The sequence below is a fragment of the Macrobrachium nipponense genome, chromosome 38 (genome assembly GCF_015104395.2).
Source record: "Macrobrachium nipponense isolate FS-2020 chromosome 38, ASM1510439v2, whole genome shotgun sequence".
Taxonomy (NCBI): Eukaryota; Metazoa; Arthropoda; class Malacostraca; order Decapoda; family Palaemonidae; genus Macrobrachium; species Macrobrachium nipponense.
The window spans coordinates 2,461,304-2,482,989 of NC_061098.1; the positions used below are offsets into that span (position 1 = coordinate 2,461,304).

At 42.9% G+C, this 21,686-nt stretch overlaps 1 protein-coding gene across 1 annotated transcript in view; it reads right to left on the minus strand.

Moving 5' to 3' along the window:
- Positions 1 to 511: 511 nt before the first annotated feature.
- The window catches only part of LOC135209497 (thialysine N-epsilon-acetyltransferase-like), a 31,489-nt gene continuing 10,314 nt past the window's right edge, over positions 512 to 21,686 (minus strand). Inside the window, exons 3-7 of the mRNA XM_064242152.1 lie at positions 21,113 to 21,318; positions 11,210 to 11,367; positions 9,478 to 9,605; positions 1,862 to 2,064; positions 512 to 622 (exon numbers count right to left, since the gene is read on the minus strand). Of these exons, the coding sequence (XP_064098222.1) occupies positions 512 to 622; positions 1,862 to 2,064; positions 9,478 to 9,605; positions 11,210 to 11,367; positions 21,113 to 21,318 (806 nt within the window). The remainder of the gene's footprint in view (positions 623 to 1,861; positions 2,065 to 9,477; positions 9,606 to 11,209; positions 11,368 to 21,112; positions 21,319 to 21,686) is intronic.

Genomic DNA, 21,686 nt, shown 5'->3' on the forward strand with positions numbered 1-21,686 from the left:
ACCATTTTTTTTTACTGTGTCGATATTCTAGTTCAACGGTTGTTTGAAGAAATGTATGTCCTGTTCTTTCCAGCCATTTTATTTTTTACTGTGTCGATATTCTAGTTCAGCGGTTGTTTGAAGAAATGTATGTCCTGTTCCTTCAAGCCATTTTTTTTTTTACTGTGTCGATATTCTAGTTCAACGGTTGTTTGAAGAAATGTATGTCCTGTTCTTTCCAGCCATTTTATTTTTTACTGTGTCGATATTCTAGTTCAGCGGTTGTTTGAAGAAATGTATGTCCTGTTCTTTCAAGCCATTTTTTTTTACTGTGTTGATATTCTAGTTCAACGGTTGTTTGAAGAAATGTATGTCCTGTTCCTTCAAGCCATTTTTTTTTACTGTGTCAATATCCTAGTTCAACGGTTGTTTGAAAATGTGTATGTCCTGTTCTTTCAAGCCATTTTTTTTTTTACTTTGTCGACATTCTAGTTCAACAGTTGTTTGAAAAAGTGTATGTTCTTAGTCTGGCTTAAGTCATGAGCACCTTTACTCTTGGTTTAACAATACCCGTATGGTTATTTGATTTGTTTTCAGAAGCAACTATGTGGGTGCACCTCTTACCACCGATCTTGAGGGTCTCCTGAAAAGAAACAGATTCATGCAATAAAAATCTAAATGACGATAAAATTATCAAGTAATTTCAAACAAAAAATTTATCCCGTCAGACAATGTGGCATAAAAAAGTAAATTCTCAGAGACAATGATGAAAAAATTGAGATAAAATAAAAAGTATTCTGGAAAATATAAATACAGTACTTCAGTAACATCAATTTTGACTACTGTGTTTTACATTAAGCTTTTTGTAATACGTATATGGAATATAAAGTTTAAGCCAAAGCTCAAACACGGGGACCTATGAGACTATTCAGTGCTGAAAGGGAAATTGAGAGTAAAAAGATTTTAAAGGTGTAACAGGAAGAAAACCGTGCATTCGCCCAATGAAACAATTGTTAGGAGAGGGTGGAAAGTAAGATGCAAGAAAGAGAATATAAACAGAGGTACAGTAAAAGGAATGAAATGGGTTGCAGTTAAGGGCCAAAAGGATACCATAAAGATCCTTTAGTAATTCCTACAATGTACTGCATGAGGTGCATTAACAGTACAACTCCACTACGTAACTACATCAGAATCAAGTTCCTTTGTCTTCTGAGGTGGCAAATGTCAGTTTTCAAGTATGCAATCACGAAGCCCAAAATCTTGTAGAAAAATTAATATTAGTATGAACTGGTTGAATGTATTACAATGTAATAATGTAACATTTACGCTTAGAATTTTAAAATTTTTTCCTCACATTTTAATTAGAAAATCCAATGTTGGTACAGGTAAAGGTATATTTTTCACAAGGTGTTTTGAGATAATATAGCTCATTGCATTTGGTGATCACAGCCAATTATTACTGCAGAAAAACAAGTACATATACTACAATCATGACTGGGGGTATTCAATAAAGAAAGTTCTATTTTTGATGTGTAGGCAGCTGTGGAAGTTTTGTAAAGCTGCAAACATATTGTAGATTGTCTGAATCAAATGTTAGAAAAGTTATAGGTCTACAAAGGCTTGGTAAAAAAAAAAAAAAAATCTGATAAAATGCCAATATAAAAAATAAAGCTATGTACATAAGATCTTGAAATGAAAATATATAAAACAATAATAATTCTATGTACCAACATACTTTTCAGAGTAAGTACCTTGCATCAAGTTACTGCAAAAAGGAATAAATTCCCTTATGAAGTTGCTGACCTACAAATAGTACAGCACCCTACTGAGCAGAGTCAATTACTACCCGTGGAAGAATAAACTTTCCTTTTGATGATATGACCTTGAGTACACTAGCCCACAGAGCAGTGCCAATTCCTGTTCCTCTGCATTCAGAAGAGACATACAGATCCTCCATGTAGACCTCAGGCCCGCATCGAAACCATAGGTGTATAGAGAATAAGGTATACCCCACTATTGAACCGTTTCTCTCGGCAACATATGACTTAAACAGAGGGCGCTTTCCAAAACCTTCTTTGATCAACACTAAAATAAAAGAAGAAACACTATTGATAAAAGGGTAAAATTGGAGATACAAAACAGAAAAGGAATTCACATATGAAGCATATTATATTGTTTTTCTTATAAGCTAAATATTTTTCTACTGCCTGATCTGAACTTTAACTTCTCCATGCAAGTGATTTTACATAAAAATGATATTGTTAGTATACAATAAAGTTTTGTACATACTTACCCGGCAGATATATACTTAGCTATAGTCTCTGACGTCCCGACAGAATTCAAAACTCGCGGCACACGCGACAGGTAGGTCAGGTGACCAGCCCACTCCCGCCGCTGGGTGGCGGGAATAGGAACCATTCCCGTTTTCTAACCAGAATTTTTCTCTTCCACCTGTCTCCTGAGGGGAGGCTGGGAGGGCCATTTAATCGTATATATCTGCCCGGGTCAAGTATGTACAAAACGTTTATTGTATACTAACAATATCATTTTTGTACATGCAACTTCCCGGCGTAGAATATATACTTAGCTGATTGACACCCTTGGTGGAGGGCAAGAGACAGTTACATACTAATTATTTTTGAATATAAAAACAGGGAAACAACATACGTTGTAGGTATATTAACAAAAAACAACCTTGGTTCCTACCTGATATGGAAGAAGACTTCATTGATACTGTCTATGAGTCTGCTTGCCATCAGAGTTACAGAGAGGATGAGACCTGCGACTGATAACCCTTACGGATCATACCAATGGGGGCTTACCCGCTTACATGGTAGAGCCTTTTCTTGGATCGTACCAATGGGGGCTGACCCACTTACATGGCAGAACCTTGACCTGTATCATACCAACGGGGGCTAACCCTCTTACATGATAGAGCTTTAGGTATTTAAGACAACACAAGGAGCATAACAACCAATCCCGATCACCATGACCACACTAACATGTTAGCACTACGATTTGAAAGGGGTCAACTCCTGCACCCTCTTTCAAATCAGACCAAAAAATAAAAAGCACCAAACACCATTAAAAACCTAACTTAATAAACTAAAAAGGATTGGGTTCAGCTCCCTGTCCCAGCAACGAATCCGCAGATACGTACGCTCCTAGAGTAAAGCACTTGTCATACGTCACTTGAATGTCTCTCAAGTAATGAGCTGCAAAGACCGAATTGCATCTCCAAAAGGTCGACTCCACTAGAGTCTTTGTATAGACAAGTTTCTTGTGGAGGAATGCCAAAGAGGTAGCGACTGCTCTTACCTCGTGAGCTTTAACTCTAAGGAGGTCCAGTTGTTCTTCTTTACACTGTAAATGGGCTTCCTTGATTACGTCCCTGATGAAGAACGCCTGAGCATTTTTAGAGATCTGCCTTCTGGGATCTCTCACTGAGCACCATAAACTTTCCTTACTCCCTTGTAGTTCGTTCTTCCTTTCTATGTAGAACTTAAGGCTTCTCCCTGGGCACAGACCCTTCTAGCTCTGTTCCTACAAGCGAAGAAAGTCCTTTTACTTCGAATAGTTCGAGGCCAAGGTTTCGAAGGAAGGGTTCTCATTCTTCGCCAAAAACATTGGTTTGAAGGAACAGAACGCCGAGTCGTTCCTAAAGCCAACATTATGTTCTAAGGCTTGTAGCTCACTTACTCTTTTCGCTGAAGCCAGCGCGACCAAGAATAAAGACTTCCTTGTCAGGTCTCTGAACGTAGCCTTACAGGGCGGTTCGAATTTTGATGTCATTAAGTACTTTAGGACCACATCTAAGTTCCAATTAGGTGCTCTAATCCCTCTGTTCTTTGACGTCTCGAAGGATCTTATCAGGTCATGCAAATCTTTGTCTTCCCCAATGTTAAGGCCTCTATGCCTTTCTAGCTCTGTTCCTACAAGCGAAGAAAAGTCCCTTTTACTTCGAATGTTCGAGGCCAAGGTTTCGAAGGGTCTCATTCTTCGCCAAAAACATTGGTTTGAAGGAACAGAACGCCGAGTCGTTCCTAAAGCCAACATTATGTTCTAAGGCTTGTAGCTCACTTACTCTTTTTTCGCTGAAGCCAGCGCGACCAAGAATAAAGACTTCCTTGTCAGGTCTCTGAACGTAGCCTTACAGGGCGGTTCGAATTTTGATGTCATTAAGTACTTTAGGACCACATCTAAGTTCCAATTAGGTGCTCTAATCCCTCTGTTCTTTGACGTCTCGAAGGATTTCTTATCAGGTCATGCAAATCTTTGTCTTCCCCTTCCCAATGTTAAGGCCTCTATGCCTGAAGACTGAAGATAGCATACTCTTATAGCCTTTAATTGTAGAGACTACTAAATTACATTTCTCCTTCAAATACAGGAGGAAATCGGCTATATCTGTCACAGAGGTACTGGAAGAGGATATCTTCTGAGCTCTACACCATCTGCGAAACACATCCCACTTCGACTGGTAGACTCGAATAGTAGATGGTCTTCTCGCTCTTGCGATAGCTTTCGCAGCTTCTCGAGAAAAGCCTCTCGTTCTGACAAGTCCTTCGATAGTCTGAAGGCAGTCAGAGCGAGAGCGGGTAGGTTTTTGTGATACCTGTCGAAGTGGGGTTGTCTGAGAAGATCGCTCCTGTTTGGGAGAGATCTCGGAAAGTCTACCATCCATCCCAGTAACCTCTGTGTACCAGTTTTGTGAAGGCCAGAACGGGGCTATGAGGGTCAGTTTGGCTCCCTCTGCTGCTGCAAACTTCCTTACCACTTCCGATAATATTTTGAACGGAGGAAAAGCATACCCGTCTATTCCGTCCCAATCGAGGAGAAGGGAGTCCACCGCAATCGCCCTTGGGTCGGCGATCGGGGAGCAGTAACTTTCCAGCCTGTTGTTCCAATGGGTGGCAAAAAGATCTATATTTGATCCCCCCAGAGGTTCCAAAAGTCTGTTGCATACTTCCTGATGCAACGTCCATTCTGTAGGAAGTACTTGGTCTCTCCTGCTCAGAAGGTCGGCTCGTACATTTTTGTCCCCTTGGATGAATCTTGTCCGGAGAGTGATTCTTCTCTCTTCGTGGCCCAAAGCAGTAGTTCCCTTGCTTTCCTGTAAAGGGAGAAACGAGTGCGTCCCTCCTTGCTTCTTGATATAAGCTAGGGCTTTGTGTTGTCCGAATTGATATGCAGGACCGAACCTGTGATCTGAGCCTCGAAGTGTATGAGGGACAGGTGAATCGCTGCTAATTCTTTCATATTGATGTGCCAGGACACCTGTTCTCCCTCCAGGTGCCTGACACTTCTCGTCGTCCCTAGAGTGGCTCCCCACCCCGCATCTGAGGAGGCGTCGGAGTACAACACTAGCCGAGGGTTCGGAACGTGAAGGGATACTCCTTCGCTGATCCTGCACGGATTCATCCACCAGCGCAGGTCCTCCTTTATCTCCTTCGTGATCTGGAAGGAATCGGACAGATTTTGAGATTTCTGATCCCAACGTTCTCTTAGATAGAACTGTAACGGCCTTAGGTGAAGCCTTCCTAGAGAAATGAACTGTTCCAACGAGGAAAGGGTCCCCAGAAGACTCATCCATTCCCTCGCGGAACATTGTTCTTTCTCTAGGAAGGTTGCTACTTTTTCCAAGCAGCGGTTCTGTCTTTCCTGTGATGGAAACACCTGAAAACCCCGAGAATCCATCCGAATCCCCAGATAAACAATGTTCTGCTGGGGAATCATCTGGGATTTCTCGAGGTTTACCAACAGTCCCAAGGACTGTGTTAACTCCAGTGTCAGTTTTAAGTCCTCCAGACATCTGACTCGCGACTGTGCTCGTATCAGCCAGTCGTCTAGATACAAGGATATCCGAATCCCTTCAAGGTGAAGCCAGTGAGCCACATTTTTCATTAGTCCCGTGAAAACTTGGGGGCTGTTGATAGTCCGAAGCATAGGGCCCAAAATTGAAAAACTCTTCCTTGGGCCATAAATCTTAGGTATTTCCTGGACGACGGGTGTATTGGTACGTGGAAATAAGCATCCTGCAGTCCAGGGATACCATCCAGTCCCCTGACGCAGGGCTGCTAACACCGAGGCTGTCGTCTCCATTGTGAACTTCCTTTTTGCTACGAACTCGTTCAGGGCGCTCACGTCCAGAACTGGCCTCCAACCTCCTGAGCTCTTCGGAACTAAGAACAGGCGATTGTAAAACCCCTGGGAAGAGAGATCTCTTACTTCCTCTATGGCTTTCCTTGTAAAGCATCTGCTCCACGAGATGTAGAAGGGCTTGTTTCTTGACAGATTCCTTGTAATTTGCTGTTAACTCCCTTGGAGTTGTCGTTAAGGGAGGTTTTTCCCTGAAGGGGATTAAATATCCTTTCTTTAGGATGGATAGGGACCAGGCATCGGCACCTTTCTGTGCCCAAGTTTCGTAAAAATCTAGAAGCCTGGCACCCACTTTTATCTGGAGGACCCCCGTCTCACTGGGTTTTGACGAACGGCCTTCGAGAAGACCTTCCTCTCTTCTCCGGTCGTCTACTTCTAAGAGAAGCTCTTGATGCAGACCTTCCTCGAAAGGGCTGCTGGAAGGGAACTTTCTCCTTTTTCGCCAGAGGCACAGCAGGCTTTAGCCTCTTCGCTGACTGGGCCAGCAGGTCCTGTGTGGCCTTTTCTGAAAGCGTCTTAGAAATGTCCCTCACTATGTCCTGCTTTAAGGAAACAGGTGACTAGAGAGGGGCGCGTATAAAAGGGAGGATCTCTGCAGAGGAGAAACAGATTTCGTTAAGAAGGAGCTAAACACTGCCCTCTTCTTCAAAATACAGGATCCAAAAAGGGATGCCACTTCATTTGAGCCATCCATAACCGCCTTGTCTAGGCAGGTTAAAACACTGCCCAATTCTTCCATGGAAACGAAGTCTGGTTCTTGCGACTTCTTGGCTAAAGCTCCCAAGGCCCAGTCCATGAAGTTAAAGACTTCGAGAGTCTTGAAGAGGCCCTTGATGAGATGATCCACCTCACACATTCCCCAAGATGGCTTTTGCCTGAGTGTAGAGAGCGTCTTCTAGACGCATCTACAAGAGCGGAAAAATCCGCATCAGAGGACGAAGGTAGACCCAGGCCCATTGGCTCCTTGGTATCATACCACATCCCTGGTTTCCTGTCAACTTAGAGGGAGGACAAGAAAATACTGTCTTACCCGCTTCTTTCTTAGCCCTGAGCCAGTTCTCGAGACTCTTCAGAGACTTTCTCATAGAAAGAGTAGGGGTCATCTTAACGAATGAGGAGGCCTTCGACATTTTCGTACTGGATAATAACGATCCTGGCGAAGGGGGATCCGACTGGCGTAGTGAGTCTCCAAACACCTGCAGCAATAGAGAAGCAAGTCTCTTATAGTCTGGAAACTCCTGCATCTTTGGCTATCTCTTCATCCGATACTTCTTCCAAAAGTGATGCGGGAGAAGAGGGCTTTTCCTCCACAGGAGACCGATCCTTTGAAGGAAGTCTTTTCCTTTCGTTCCTTACTATCCATCCATCCTTCCTGTGTGAGTCCTGGAGTTTCTCTATACTCGGACTTCTGATCTGTTCCTTGCGTCTGCTCGGAGAGGCGCTTGCGTCCTGAATCAGGCGCCTGTGAGGCGAAGAACGCCTGCTAGGCGAAAGTAGAACATCCTGTTCCTGGCGCCAAGAAGGAGACGCGTTTGCGTCCTGGTGAGAGCGCCTAGGCCAAGAAGGCGAGGCGCTTGCGTCCTGGTGAGGCTGCCTGGTCCAAGAAGGAGAGGCAATTTGCGTCCTGATGAGGACGCCTAGAAGGCGAAATGCGCCTGCGAGGAGAAAGGAGAACCCTTTGTTCCCGTCGTCCATGAGGGGAGACGTTTGCGTCCCGTTGACTGCGTCTAGCAGGCGAATAACTCCTTTTTCCTTTGCGTCTTTCCGGAGAGGAGCTAGAATCTCTCCTACTCCTCCTAGGAGGAGAAGAAAACTTGTCCAATCTTCGGGGCCTATTCGGCGAAACTCTTGCGTCCTTCGGAAAATGTCTCGAGGACGAACGCGCGTCCTTTCTTTCTTCTAGAGGAGCTCTAAATAGAGAGGGACTCTCTTCTCTCCCGGAGCTCTTAGTCGAACGAATTCTCTCACGAGAAATTCGCGAATCAGGCTCCTGATGCTTGCCATGGGAGGCAAACTCTTCTCTAGTCAAACTCCTGGGAGAACTCTTGCTCGTAGGGCGTTTCCGATATTTGTCATATACGACTGAAGAAGGTCTCGCTGGGGACGAAAACCTTTCAGGCGAGGAGCGTCTGCTAACGCCAGGACGCTTACTCTCTGACTCTCTCCTAACGGAACTCTTGATGGGAAGAGAAATGTCTTTCTTCCTAGAAGAGCCTTCAGAAAGAACTCCCACTAAGGCAGACAACTGCTGTTGGAGTCCTACCAAGACTTCCTTTCCTTTGTCTTGTGTGATAAGTCTTCCGGAGACGAGTCAGGAGTTCTCATGGCTCTCTTCTTACGAGCAGGCGAATAATCCGGAAAAGGCTCCGGACTGGAACGCAACGCTTCGCTATTTGGCGTCTTCCAGGATCTCTTAAGAGGACGCGATTTAGCGGAAGAACTCCATCCCCTTCTGGGAGACGAAGAGTCTGAGTCCGAAAAGCACTTCCTCAGGACGCTTTTGCAGTAGCTATCCTTACCTGTCTCCTTCATCGCTTGCAGTTGCGTTTCAAGCTGATTATAGAGGCTCTCATTGCAGCCAATTCCGTAGACGCATCTACAGGTTCGCTACTGGGGAAGGGGCTGAAGCCAAACTATGAGGAGAAATACTATGAAAGTTAGGAGCTAATTCCTGTTCATTAGAGCAGGATCTACTTGAGCTTCTGATGGAAGCCCTCCTAACCCTATCTTTCTCAAGTTTTCTTACATAAGAAGCCAAGGTCTTCCATTCCACTTCCGTTAAGCTCTCACATTCCAGACAGGTGTTAGTCTCAGAACAATCATTCCCCCTACATTTTTTACAAACTGTGTGAGGATCCACCGAAGCTTTCGGTAGCCTCACCTTACATACCTCTTTCGCACACACCCTAAATACAGGTGCCACGTCAGACATTTTAAAGAGAATCCAATTCCAAATCCAAAAAACAGTCCACGATAAGCGTATGCCAAAACCAAAGATCAAAGTACATCACCAAAAGACAGATAGATAATCCTCGGCCAACGAGAAAAGAATTCCAATGCAGGAGGTACCAACAACGATGTTGTTGCTACCGGCGACAGAAAATTCTGGTTAGAAAAACGGGAATGGTTTCCTATTCCCGCCACCCAGACTGCGGCGGGAGTGGGCTGGTCACCTGACCTACCTGTCGCGTGTGCCGCGAGTTTTGAATTCTGTCGGGACGTCAGAGACTATAGCTAAGTATATATCTGCCGGGGGAAGTTGCATGTACAAAACAATAAAATAACATCTGTGTCATAAGATTACATCATTGAAAAGTTACAGAACTTTGCATAGGTACATACCTGTCTCGTCAGTTATTACTTCATTTAGTATACCCAAATACAGGTGCAGGCTTTTTAAACATTCAAATATGTCTGGGATGTCCTTTGCAGTTGCTTCTCTCAGAATAAATTCACTTGGAATATTTTGTCTGTTAATAAAATGTCACTAATAATTTTAGTTAGTAAAGGTAAAGTTTAATAATTCAGAATACTAATCTAGCTATGAATCAACAATGATAATTGATATCCTTAGAAAACGGACCACTTAATTAGAAGCCAAAACAAATTTCTAGGTGAAAACTGCAAATGTAAGCAAGTCGTATTTTTTCAAAGCCATGGTACTGTACATGAAGCTACAACGTTAACTGATGCTATGATAGTAAATGTTTTGAATTTATGAAACTTTTATGTTTGCTTGTGATAATCATTATATATTTATGTAGATTTCACTTTATTCTGCATACCATTAGTAATGTAAATTTTGTGTCAGATAGTATTAGTTCCTAACAGTATCCTCGTAGAGGTAGATATTTACGTAAGAGAAGATAAGAGAATGAAACAGATAGTCATAAGAAAGTGATTACTGAAAACTTTCACATAGTACTTGAGTTTCCTGCTTAGAACCTGAGTTGTAGTTTTGATCGCAAAGAGTAATGACTGTCTTCTAAAAGCTCTGTAAGATGGAAAGTAAGCCTTGTTTTGTTGGAGATTGTGAGCTCTCTTTGTTGTGTATTAAACCTATGTTTTGATAGAAACTGCCTGCTCTGTATTCTCTGGTAGTGTTTTGAAAATATGTAGTGATGATCTGCCTTGTTTTGTTTAAAGAGCTGTTTTGTAGAAATCATGTTTTTCTTGTTGTGTTGTTATGATGTTTTGGTAGAGATTTGTCCTTCTTTGCCATTTGAATCCTGAGACACAAGAACTAGTACATGAGTGAGGGCCCTTGGTATGCGCCACAGTTAGAACGAATTGTTGTAAAATTCTATACAGTGTTAACTGGAATGATGCCTTTGTTGTAAGTTAATGTACATAATAATTGTCAATACAGTAAAATCTTATAATGCAAATATTAGCTTAAGTATTAGTTTATGCACAAGCTACATGCTTTTGTGAGACCATATGAATGTATATAGTATAATTAATAAATATAGCTTTCAACTATTTTTTTTTAAACCTCCTAACATCAACACATCCAGCCCCCATAACAATGTCTATGTTAATTCTCATAACTGGCATATGTAATGTTTTATGGACTGTGATTTTATCAGTTTGTTGCTGTTCATAGAAAATAATTAGCTGAAGAAGTTAGCTACATAATTTTAATGATTAACTGTATACGTCATCATTCAAGAAATTCCTGCCCTTGGCCCTGAAGAGTTTAAGTTTTTTTTGTGTGTAAATGTATTTCTGGAAAATATTCAGCTGAGGGAATTGGAAAAATAAATGTTTAACCCAAGATTTTCCATATTTTCCCAATTCTTACTTCAAATGACTGGATCACAAACCCCAATATCAAATTCTACTTTTGTAGCTTTAAATCAAATGATTAGAGGAAACAAAAACATTTGAATAATCTCATTGCTACTATACAGGTGATTTTTCTATAAAATATAACTACTTTCAAGGACATACAACAGATAAAATTGAACTCATAAGTTTTGGACTTTCAATTGCTAAGTTTAACAAAAAACTGCTTTTTCATCATGTTACTATTCATCTTTTCAAGAAAAAATGTGTAACAAGGCAAGATCACCTTTTGATTAATTCTTCCATTGCATCCTTTTTAATTTCATAAACAAGGTCTCCTGAGTATTCTGACACAGTACCGTCACAGGCCCCAATACTGAGGAGGAATTTATTTGGTGCTTTCGTGTAGATGTCACAGCGTTTACAACCTTCAGCCGAGACTTTCTGTCAGGATAAAAGTATAGAAAAAAATTCTTGAAGAAAACGGTACACATCCTTACAGTGGCACCTCAACTGAACAAGTCACAAGGGGTCTGGCCTTTCAGATGGGTAACAAGGTCTGCTAAGTAATAAAGACAATAGATTATAGCCAGCACTTGAATATTTTCCAGGTATCTTATAGCTAATCTTGGAAGAATAATGGTTAGGAGATGCCTTGCTGCGGGATAATTGGAGCCACTCAGGTCACTGGCTGCCATATTGGGACTGGCAACTGAATCCCTGGGTCGACCGTAGGTACGCGACCTTGCGATGACTAAGGTGTCACACTTTTTATTTTTGATGAGCTATGTTATTTTAATTTGTTCTTTTAGCTTTCTTGTGTGCGTACTCTTCTGCTTACGGTTTACATAATTTCGTACTTCATTTTATCCTCAGACAGTTGACATCTTTACCGAAACTATAATGCCTTGATGAAAAAATATGAGAATTTGAGGGAAGTGAAGCTACTATTGAATTCATTATGGTATTCAGCACCTTATTTGACATATCAAATTCTTGAAGTCTAAATGCCAAAGGATTTAAGAGCCCAATGCAGAAGAATAATGCAAGTGATATTGAAGATTTTTTAATAAAAGCAGAAATATGATATTGTTAGTATACAATAAAGTTTTGTACATACTTAAACCCTGCAAGATAGTATTTTTTACTTAGCTATAGTCCCTCTGACGTCCCGACAGAATTCAACAACTCGCGGCACACGCGACAGGTAGGTCAGGTGACCAGCCCACTCCCGCCGCTGGGTGGCCGGGGAATAAGGAACCATTCCCGTTTTCTAACCAGAATTTTTCTCTTCCACCTGTCTCCTGAGGGGAGGCTGGGCGGGCCATTAATCGTTATATCTGCGGGTAAGTATGTACAAAACTTTATTGTATACTAACAATATCATTTTTGTACATGCAACTTCCCCGGCAGATATATACTTAGCTGATTGACACCCTTGGTGGAGGGCAAGAGACAGCTACATACTAATTATTTATGAATATAAAAACAGGGAAACAACATACGTTGTAGGTATATTAACAAAAACAACCTTGGTTCCTACCTGATATGGAAGAAGACTTCATTGATACTGTCTATGAGTCGCTTGCCATCAGATTTACAGAGAGGATGAGACCTGCGTCTGATAACCTTTTCGGATCATACCAATGGGGGCTTACCCGCCCTTATTACATGGTAGAGTCTTTTCTTGGATCGTACCAATGGGGGCTGACCCACTTACATGGCAGAACCTTGACCTGTATCATACCAACGGGGGCTAACCCTCTTACATGATAGAGCTTTAGGTATTTAATACACACAAGGAGCCTAACGACCAATCCCGATCACCTGACCACACTAACATGTTAGCACTACGATTTGAAAGGGGTCAACTCCTGCACCCTCTTTCAATCGACCAAAAAATGCACCAAACACCATTAAAAACCTAACTTAATAAACTAAAAAGGATTGGGTTCAGCTCCCTGTCCCAGCAACGAATCCGCAGATACGTACGCTCCTAGAGTGAAGCACTTGTCATACGTCACTTGAATGTCTCTCAAGTAATGAGCTGCAAAGACCGAATTGCATCTCCAAAAGGTCGACTCCACTAGAGTCTGTATGGACAAGTTCTTGTGGAATGCCAAAGAGGTAGCGACTGCTCTTACCTCGTGAGCTTTAACTCTAAGGAGGTCCAGTTGTTCTTCTTTACACTGTAAATGGGCTTCCTTGATTACGTCTCTGATGAAGAACGCCTGAGCATTTTTAGAGATCTGCCTTCTGGGATCTCTCACTGAGCACCATAAACTTTCCTTACTCCCCTGTAGTTCGTTCTTCCTTTCTATGTAGAACTTAAGGCTTCTCACTGGGCACAGAGCCCTTTCTAGCTCTGTTCCTACAAGCGAAGAAAGTCCTTTTACTTCGAATGTTCGAGGCCAAGGTTTCGAAGGGTTCTCATTCTTCGCCAAAAACATTGGTTTGAAGGAACAGAACGCCGAGTCGTTCCTAAAGCCAACATTATGTTCTAAGGCTTGTAGCTCACTTACTCTTTTCGCTGAAGCCAGCGCGACCAAGAATAAAGACTTCCTTGTCAGGTCTCTGAACGTAGCCTTACAGGGAGGTTCGAATTTTGATGTCATTAAGTACTTGAGGACCACATCTAAGTTCCAATTAGGTGCTCTAATCCCTCTGTTCTTTGACGTCTCGAAGGATCTTATCAGGTCATGCAAATCTTTGTCTTCCCCAATGTTAAGGCCTCTATGCCTGAAGACTGAAGATAGCATACTCTTATAGCCCTTAATTGTAGAGACTACTAAATTACATTTCTCCTTCAAATACAGGAGGAAATCGGCTATATCTGTCACAGAGGTACTGGACGAGGATATCTTCTGAGCTCTACACCATCTGCGAAACACATCCCACTTCGACTGGTATACTCGAATAGTAGATGGTCTTCTCGCTCTTGCGATAGCTTTCGCAGCTTCTCGAGAAAAGCCTCTCGTTCTGACAAGTCCTTCGATAGTCTGAAGGCAGTCAGAGCGAGAGCGGGTTGTAAGGTTTTTTGTGATACCTGTCGAAGTGGGGTTGTCTGAGAAGATCGCTCCTGTTTGGGAGAGATCTCGGAAAGTCTACCATCCATCCCAGTACCTCTGTGTACCAGTTTTGTGAAGGCCAGAACGGGGCTATGAGGGTCAGTTTGGCTCCCTCTGCTGCTGCAAACTTCCTTACCACTTCCGATAATATTTTGAACGGAGGAAAAGCATACCCGTCTATTCCTGCCCAATCGAGGAGAAGGGAGTCCACTGCCATCGCCCTTGGGTCGGCGATCGGGGAGCAGTAACTTTCCAGCCTGTTGTTCCAATGGGTGGCAAAAAGATCTATATTTGATCTCCCCCAGAGGTTCCAAAGTCTGTTGCATACTTCCTGATGCAACGTCCATTCTGTAGGAAGTACTTGGTCTCTCCTGCTCAGAAGGTCGGCTCGTACATTTTTGTCTCCTTGGATGAATCTTGTCCGGAGAGTGATTCTTCTCTCTTCTGCCCAAAGCAGTAGTTCCCTTGCTTTCCTGTAAAGGGAGAACGAGTGCGTCCCTCCTTGCTTCTTGATATAAGCTAGGGCTGTTGTGTTGTCCGAATTGATCTGCAGTACCGAACCTGTGATCTGAGCCTCGAAGTGTATGAGGGACAGGTGAATCGCTGCTAACTCTTTCATATTGATGTGCCAGGACACCTGTTCTCCCCTCCAGGTGCCTGACACTTCTCTCGTCCCTAGAGTGGCTCCCCACCCCGCATCTGAGGCGTCGGAGTACAACACTAGCCGAGGGTTCGGAACGTGAAGGGATACTCCTTCGCTGATCCTGCACGGATTCATCCACCAGAGCAGGTCCTCCTTTATCTCCTTCGTGATCTGGAAGGAATCGGACAGATTTTGAGATTTCTGATCCCAACGTTCTCTTAGATAGAACTGTAACGGCCTTAGGTGAAGCCTTCCTAGAGAAATGAACTGTTCCAACGAGGAAAGGGTCCCCAGAAGACTCATCCATTCCCTCGCGGAACATTGTTCTTTCTCTAGGAAGGTTGCTACTTTTTCCAAGCAGCGGTTCTGTCTTTCCTGTGATGGAAAAACCTGAAAACCCCGAGAATCCATCCGAATCCCCAGATAAACAATGTTCTGCTGGGGAATCATCTGGGATTTCTCGAGGTTTACCAACAGTCCCAAGGACTGTGTTAACTCCAGTGTCAGTTTTAAGTCCTCCAGACATCTGACTCGCGACTGTGCTCGTATCAGCCAGTCGTCTAAATACAAGGATATCCGAATCCCTTCGAGGTGAAGCCAGTGGGCCACATTTTTCATTAGACCCGTGAACACTTGGGGGGCTGTTGATAGTCCGAAGCAAAGGGCCCGAAATTGAAAAACTCTTCCTTGAGCCATAAATCTTAGGTATTTCCTGGACGATGGGTGTATTGGTACGTGGAAATAAGCATCCTGCAGGTCCAGGGATACCATCCAGTCCCCTGGACGCAGGGCTGCTAACACCGAGGCTGTCGTCTCCATAGTAAACTTCCTTTTTGCTACGAATTCGTTCAGGGCGCTCACGTCCAGAACTGGCCTCCAACCTCCTGAGCTCTTCGGAACTAAGAACAGGCGATTGTAAAACCCCTGGGAAGAGAGATCTCTTACTTCCTCTATGGCTTCCTTGAAAAGCATCTGCTCTACGAGATGTAGAAGGGCTTGTTTCTTGACGGATTCCTTGTAATTTGCTGTTAACTCCCTTGGAGTTGTCGTTAAGGGAGGTTTTTCCCTGAAGGGGATTAAATATCCTTTCTTTAGGATGGATAGGTGTCCAGGCATCGGCACCTTTCTGTGCCCAAGTTTCGTAAAAATCTAGAAGCCTGGCACCCACTTTTATCTGGAGGACCCCCCGTCTCACTGGGTTTTGACGAACGGCCTTCGAGAAGACCTTCCTCTCTTCTCCGGTCGTCTACTTCTAAGAGAAGTTCTTGATGATGGCAGACCTACCTCGAAAGGCTGCTGGAAGGGAACTTTCTCCTTTTTCGCCAGACGACAGCAGGCTTTAGTCTCTTCGCTGACTGAGCCAGCAGGTCCTGTGTGGCTTTTTCTGAAGCGTCTTCGAAATGTCCCTCCATATGTTCTGAGGAAACAGGTGACTAGAGAGGGGCGCGTATAAAAGGGAGGATCTCTGCAGAGGAGAAACAGATTTTGTTAAGAAGGAGCTAAACACTGCCCTCTTCTTCAAAATACAGGATCCAAACAGGGATGGCCACTTGTCATTTTGAGCCATCCATAACCGCCTTGTCTAGGCAGGTTAAAACACTGCCCAACTCTTCCATGGAAACGAAGTCTGGTTCTTGCGACTTCTTGGCTAAGGCTCCCAAGGCCCAGTCCATGAAGTTAAAGACTTCGAGAGTCTTGAAGAGGCCCTTGATGAGATGATCCACCTCACACATTCCCCAAGAGGCTTTTGCCGAGTGTAGAGAGCGTCTTCTAGACGCATCTACAAGAGCGGAAAAATCCGCATCAGAGGACGAAGGTAGACCAGGCCCATTGGCTCCTTGGTATCATACCACATCCCTGGTTTCCCTGTCACTTAGAGGGTGGACAAGAAAATACTGTCTTACCCGCTTCTTTCTTAGCCCTGAGCCAGTTCTCTAGACTCTTCAGAGACTTTCTCATAGAAAGAGTAGGGGTCATACTTACGAATGAGGAAGCCTTCGACATTTTCGTACTGGATAATAACGATCCTGGCGAAGGGGGATCCGACTGGCGTAGTGAGTTGTGAGTCCTGGAGTTTCTCTATACTCGGACTTCTGATGTGCTCCTTGCGTCTGCTAGGAGAGGCGCTTGCGTCCTGAATCAGGCGCCTGTGAGGCGAAGAACGCCTGCTAGGCGAAAGTAGAACATCCTGTTCCTGGCGCCAAGAAGGAGACGCGTTTGCGTCCTGGTGAGAGCGCCTAGGCCAAGAAGGCGAGGCGCTTGCGTCCTGGTGAGGCTGCCTGGTCCAAGAAGGAGAGGCATTTGCGTCCTGATGAGGACGCCTAGAAGGCGAAATGCGCCTGCGAGGAGAAAGGAGAACCTTCTGTTCCCGTCGTCCATGAGGGGAGACGTTTGCGTCCCGTTGACTGCGTCTAGCAGGCGAATAACTCCTTTTTCCTTTGCGTCTTTCCGGAGAGGAGCTAGAATCTCTCCTACTCCTCCTAGGAGGAGAAGAAAACTTGTCCAATCTTCGAGGCCTATTAGGCGAAACTCTTGCGTCCTTCGGAAAATGTCTCGAGGACGAACGAGTGCTCCTTTCTTCTAGAGGAGCTCTAAATCGAGAGGGACTCTCTTCTCCCGGAGCTCTTAGTCGAACGAATTCTCTCACGAGAAATTCGCGAATCAGGCTCCTGATGCTTGCCATGGGAGGCAAACTCTTCTCTAGTCAAACTCCTGGGAGAACTCTTGCTCATAGGGCGTTTCCGATTTCTGTCATGTACGACTGAAGAAGGTCTCGCTGGGGACGAAAACCTTTCAGGCGAGGAGCGTCTGCTAAACGCCAGGACGCTTACTCTCTGACTCTCTCCTAACGGAACTTCCGGGGAAGAGTCAGGAGTTCTCATGGCTCTCTTCTTACGAGCAGGCGAATAATCCGGAAAAGGCTCCGGACTGGAACGTAACGCTTCGCTATTTGGCGTCTTCCAGGATCTCTTAAGAGGACGCGATTTAGCGGAAGAACTCCATCCCCTTCTGGGAGACGAAGAGTCTGAGTCCGAAAAGCACTTCCTCAGGACGCTTTTGCAGTAGCTATCCTTGGCAGCCTGGGAAGCGGCTACAGGATCTGCCGAAGGGACGCCTGACCGTTGGGAATACTCTACATCCCCTTGCGGCTTTCGACATTCCTCCTCCCTTGGTCATGGGAGTCTGAAAGAGGTCTAGGCCTAGGAGCAATGCGGAGTCGTCAGACGCCCCCTCCACTTCACTGGGGACACTGCACAAATCACTGCACACATCACTGCGCTTACCTGTCTCCTTCATCGCTTGCAGTTGCGTTTTCAAGCTGATTATAGAGGCTCTCATTGCAGCCATTTCCGTAGACGCATCTACAGGTTCGCTACTGGGGAAGGGCTGAAACCAAACTATGAGCAGGAGAAATACTATGAAAGTTAGGAGCTACTTCCTGTTCATTAGAGCAGGATCTACTTGAGCTTCTGATGGAAGCCCTCCTAACCCTATCTTTCTCAAGTTTCCTTACATAAGAAGCCAATCTTGATGGGAAGAGAAATGTCTTTCTTCCTAGAAGAGCCTTCAGCAAGAACTCCTACTAAGGCAGACAACTGCTGTTGGAGTCCTACCAAGACTTCCTTTGTCTTGTGTGATAACCAAATCCAAAAAAACAGTCCACTATAAGCGTATGCCAAAACCAAAGATCAAAGTACATCACCAAAAGACAAATCGATAATCCTCGGCCAACGAGAAAAGAATTCCAATGCAGGAGGTACCAACAACGATGTTGTTGCTACCGGCGACAGAAAAATTCTGGTTAGAAAACGGGAATGGTTCCTATTCCCGACCACCCAGCGGTGGAGTGGGCTGTCACCTGACCTACCTGTCGCGTGTGCCGCGAGTTTTGAATTCTGTCGGGACGTCAGAGACTATAGCTAAGTATATATCTGCCGGGGAAGTTGCATGTACAAAAATATATCAGCTCTTTGAGACTTCAGGACGGTAAAGACATCTTGAAATCAAATAAAAAAACTGGTTTCATTGACTTTCTCTATTGCATACGAAGTCTTCAGATTCTTTACGAAACCTGTATTGCATCAGATGGTGGGACTTTACAATTTTTGATGACCTACAAATTCAGTCAGGATCATATTGAACTATTCTCTGCTGCTTACAAAAGACTACTTGTACATAATGACTTAATGGATACCATTCATGGCAACTGCTTGCCATTAGAGTCGGTGCCCATATTAACTGCTTCAAGCAGCATAAAAGAGCAGGTTGCAGTAAGGAATATAAATGCTTCTGTTTCAAGACTGAATTTTAGAAGTTCAAGAAGCATATTCAGATGACAAGGAAGATGATTATGATTATATTCCAAACCATTACCCCTTGTCAAAATGTTCAAATAAAATAGAAGGTTATATTGCTGGCTTTGTTGTTTTTATGTTAAAAGTGTCTTTACAGCGTGAGGTCTGCATTGATGCGTTAACGTTAACAGACGCTAATTTTATTCACACCCGCATTAAATTAAAAACCAAAGGAAAATGGGTGTATCCATCAAATCATGTTATTGATACGTATATGCAATACATGTGAAAAAAATATGAGGGAAATGTTGTCCTGCAACTAAACACTGGGGAGAGTTAACTTCCATCAATTAGTTAGTTCAGTTTTGACAGCTTACAGAGGCAAAACAATATTTTCAGAGTTTGGTTATCACATGTATTATACACAACCATTGGACAATCCACTTGCACTCATTGATTAAAGCAATAACTGAAAAACATTTGCAAGTGAGATATAATTATGCTGGTAAGCAGATTACTACTAAACTTCAATCGAAGGTCGCAGGAAAGAGTCGCCAGATATATACTAAGCTAATTCATTTTAGCGGTCAATAATTCCTAATAGTAGGCGATAACAAACAGTAAGGACTAAGGAATTAGCAGACATAAAGAGAATAGCTTTAAATTTGGGCCAGTAATAGGCTATATGTATACAGGGTAATGAAAAAGTTTGTATCGCATCTCTGAGTAATAAAGTAAGGTGTTATGTATGATGAAATAACTAACTATGTTCTTTAAAAGAATGATAAAATGTCTATCACTTTTTGCCTCCATTTCAGTCATGAAAAGATGCATTATGAAAATAAGTTGGGAAAAATACCTGACGCGCTTCTATTAATCCTTATGGTTTGGTCTTTCTTTTACCATTCCTGGGCGTGGCTGCCACGCGGTAAACTGGCTTCACTTTACTGAACGGTCTGACCCATGCGGGGCGTCTCCTGACCATTATTCCTCCAAGTAGCTGACAGTGATTCCACATAGTTCTCAAAATTCAATATAGTACAGCGCTACCCCACTTTCTCCTGCTTCACTTTTCTGCACTTCACTTTGTTGCAGATTTTTGTGGAACATATTTTTCACGCTTCTGTGGGAACTTTCACCAGTTCGGGAATTTTTCTAAGGGCTGTATCTATAAAATTATCACTAATTTGCCTTTTTTCATACTAAATTAAGTTAGAGGGGTTTTGTTTTTCCGCAGTGGGTTCTGGAACCTATACCCGCGAAAAAGTGGGGTAACACTATAAGAGATATATGTATCTGAAAATGTATCACATCTAAAAATGTAGTATAAGAAAACAATATTTATAACAGGGTAGCTGGTAAGTAGTAAGTACATAAGTCCGCTAAACTGAGGTCTGTTAAGTCGAGGTATTACTTTTGGTTCTACTAGGTCATATGGGCAGAATGCATTTTTTTTAATTATGTCACCATTCAAGTCATAGATTAAATGCTTCAAAATGTCTGATTTGTGGAGAGAGAAAGCTCTATGCTTTTACATGAATTATAGAAATGTAAAAGTTCACTTTATTGTGGGAGGCGGGCAAAGATATAATTCAATTAAGCCTTTGTATATTCTACTACTTGCAAGTGAACCTAACATTCTAAAATATTTAAAATATTCTTACTAACTGACAGGGTTTTTTCTTTGGAGAGATGCCACTAAAAAGAATACGTATAGCCATGGCTAACGACTATGAATGTTTCATTACTGTGGTCAGCAACCTACAAGTTAACAATGAGACCCGTTTCTTAACTGTGGTTGGCAACTGCCAGACAATGAAACCTAAAGACTAGTAGGGAAAAATATTTTAAGGATCAAACAACAAGAAATAACTCTGCTTCATCTATAGTGAGTGTGCAGTGAAACCTCCTTTATCACTGGATGAAGTATATCTTCTACCATTTCCTCACTTGCAAATGAACCAAAAGCCTAACGTATGCAACAGACAAATATATATGAAAGGCTTCACTTATGCTTTTCTAATGGCCATATTTTGGATCACACTGCACAGATATCATCCTTATCATCTGTAAAGCAGCTGGAGACAAAGCCTGACAAAATACCCAAATAAGCAAATGACTATTGAGGGAATGGTATTTCGACTTTTTGCCAGGGGAACATAAGAGCGGTTTGGGTAGCTTACCTGAACTAATGTTTTCCACAAGGCAGTAGCCGTGCCTCTCCTTCTGTACTCTGGAGTGACATAGATATCTTTCACAACCACTATGCGACCAACAATTGAGGAGAAAGCGTAGATATAAAGCAGATAACCATTTATTACGCCACTGCTCAGTTCACTGACAAAAATATGAAAGGCAGGAACATTTCCAAAACCTTTGCTCTGCAGATCTGTAAAAATAAAAATACAAAAATGTACTCAAGTTCACCAAGGAACATTTCAAATGAAATAGATTTATAAAAACTTGTTACAATTTATCATGTCTTAAATTGTTTGTCACAGGTATTTCTTTCTTTGTGTTTGTAAAGTAATCATAATTATACTTCTTATCCCTTCTGCAGTCATTTTCTCACTTCAACACTTGTACACTTTTCTACTCTTATGCCATTCAACAAATCTCTAAAATAGTACTTCAAAAACCAGAATTGCAGTCTCTCCATTTGCAACTATGTATAATTCTGAGATCCATTAGTTCATTGACTTTATTTGCTTTTACCCAAAGAATGATTTACATACAAGTATACACTGTATAAATAAA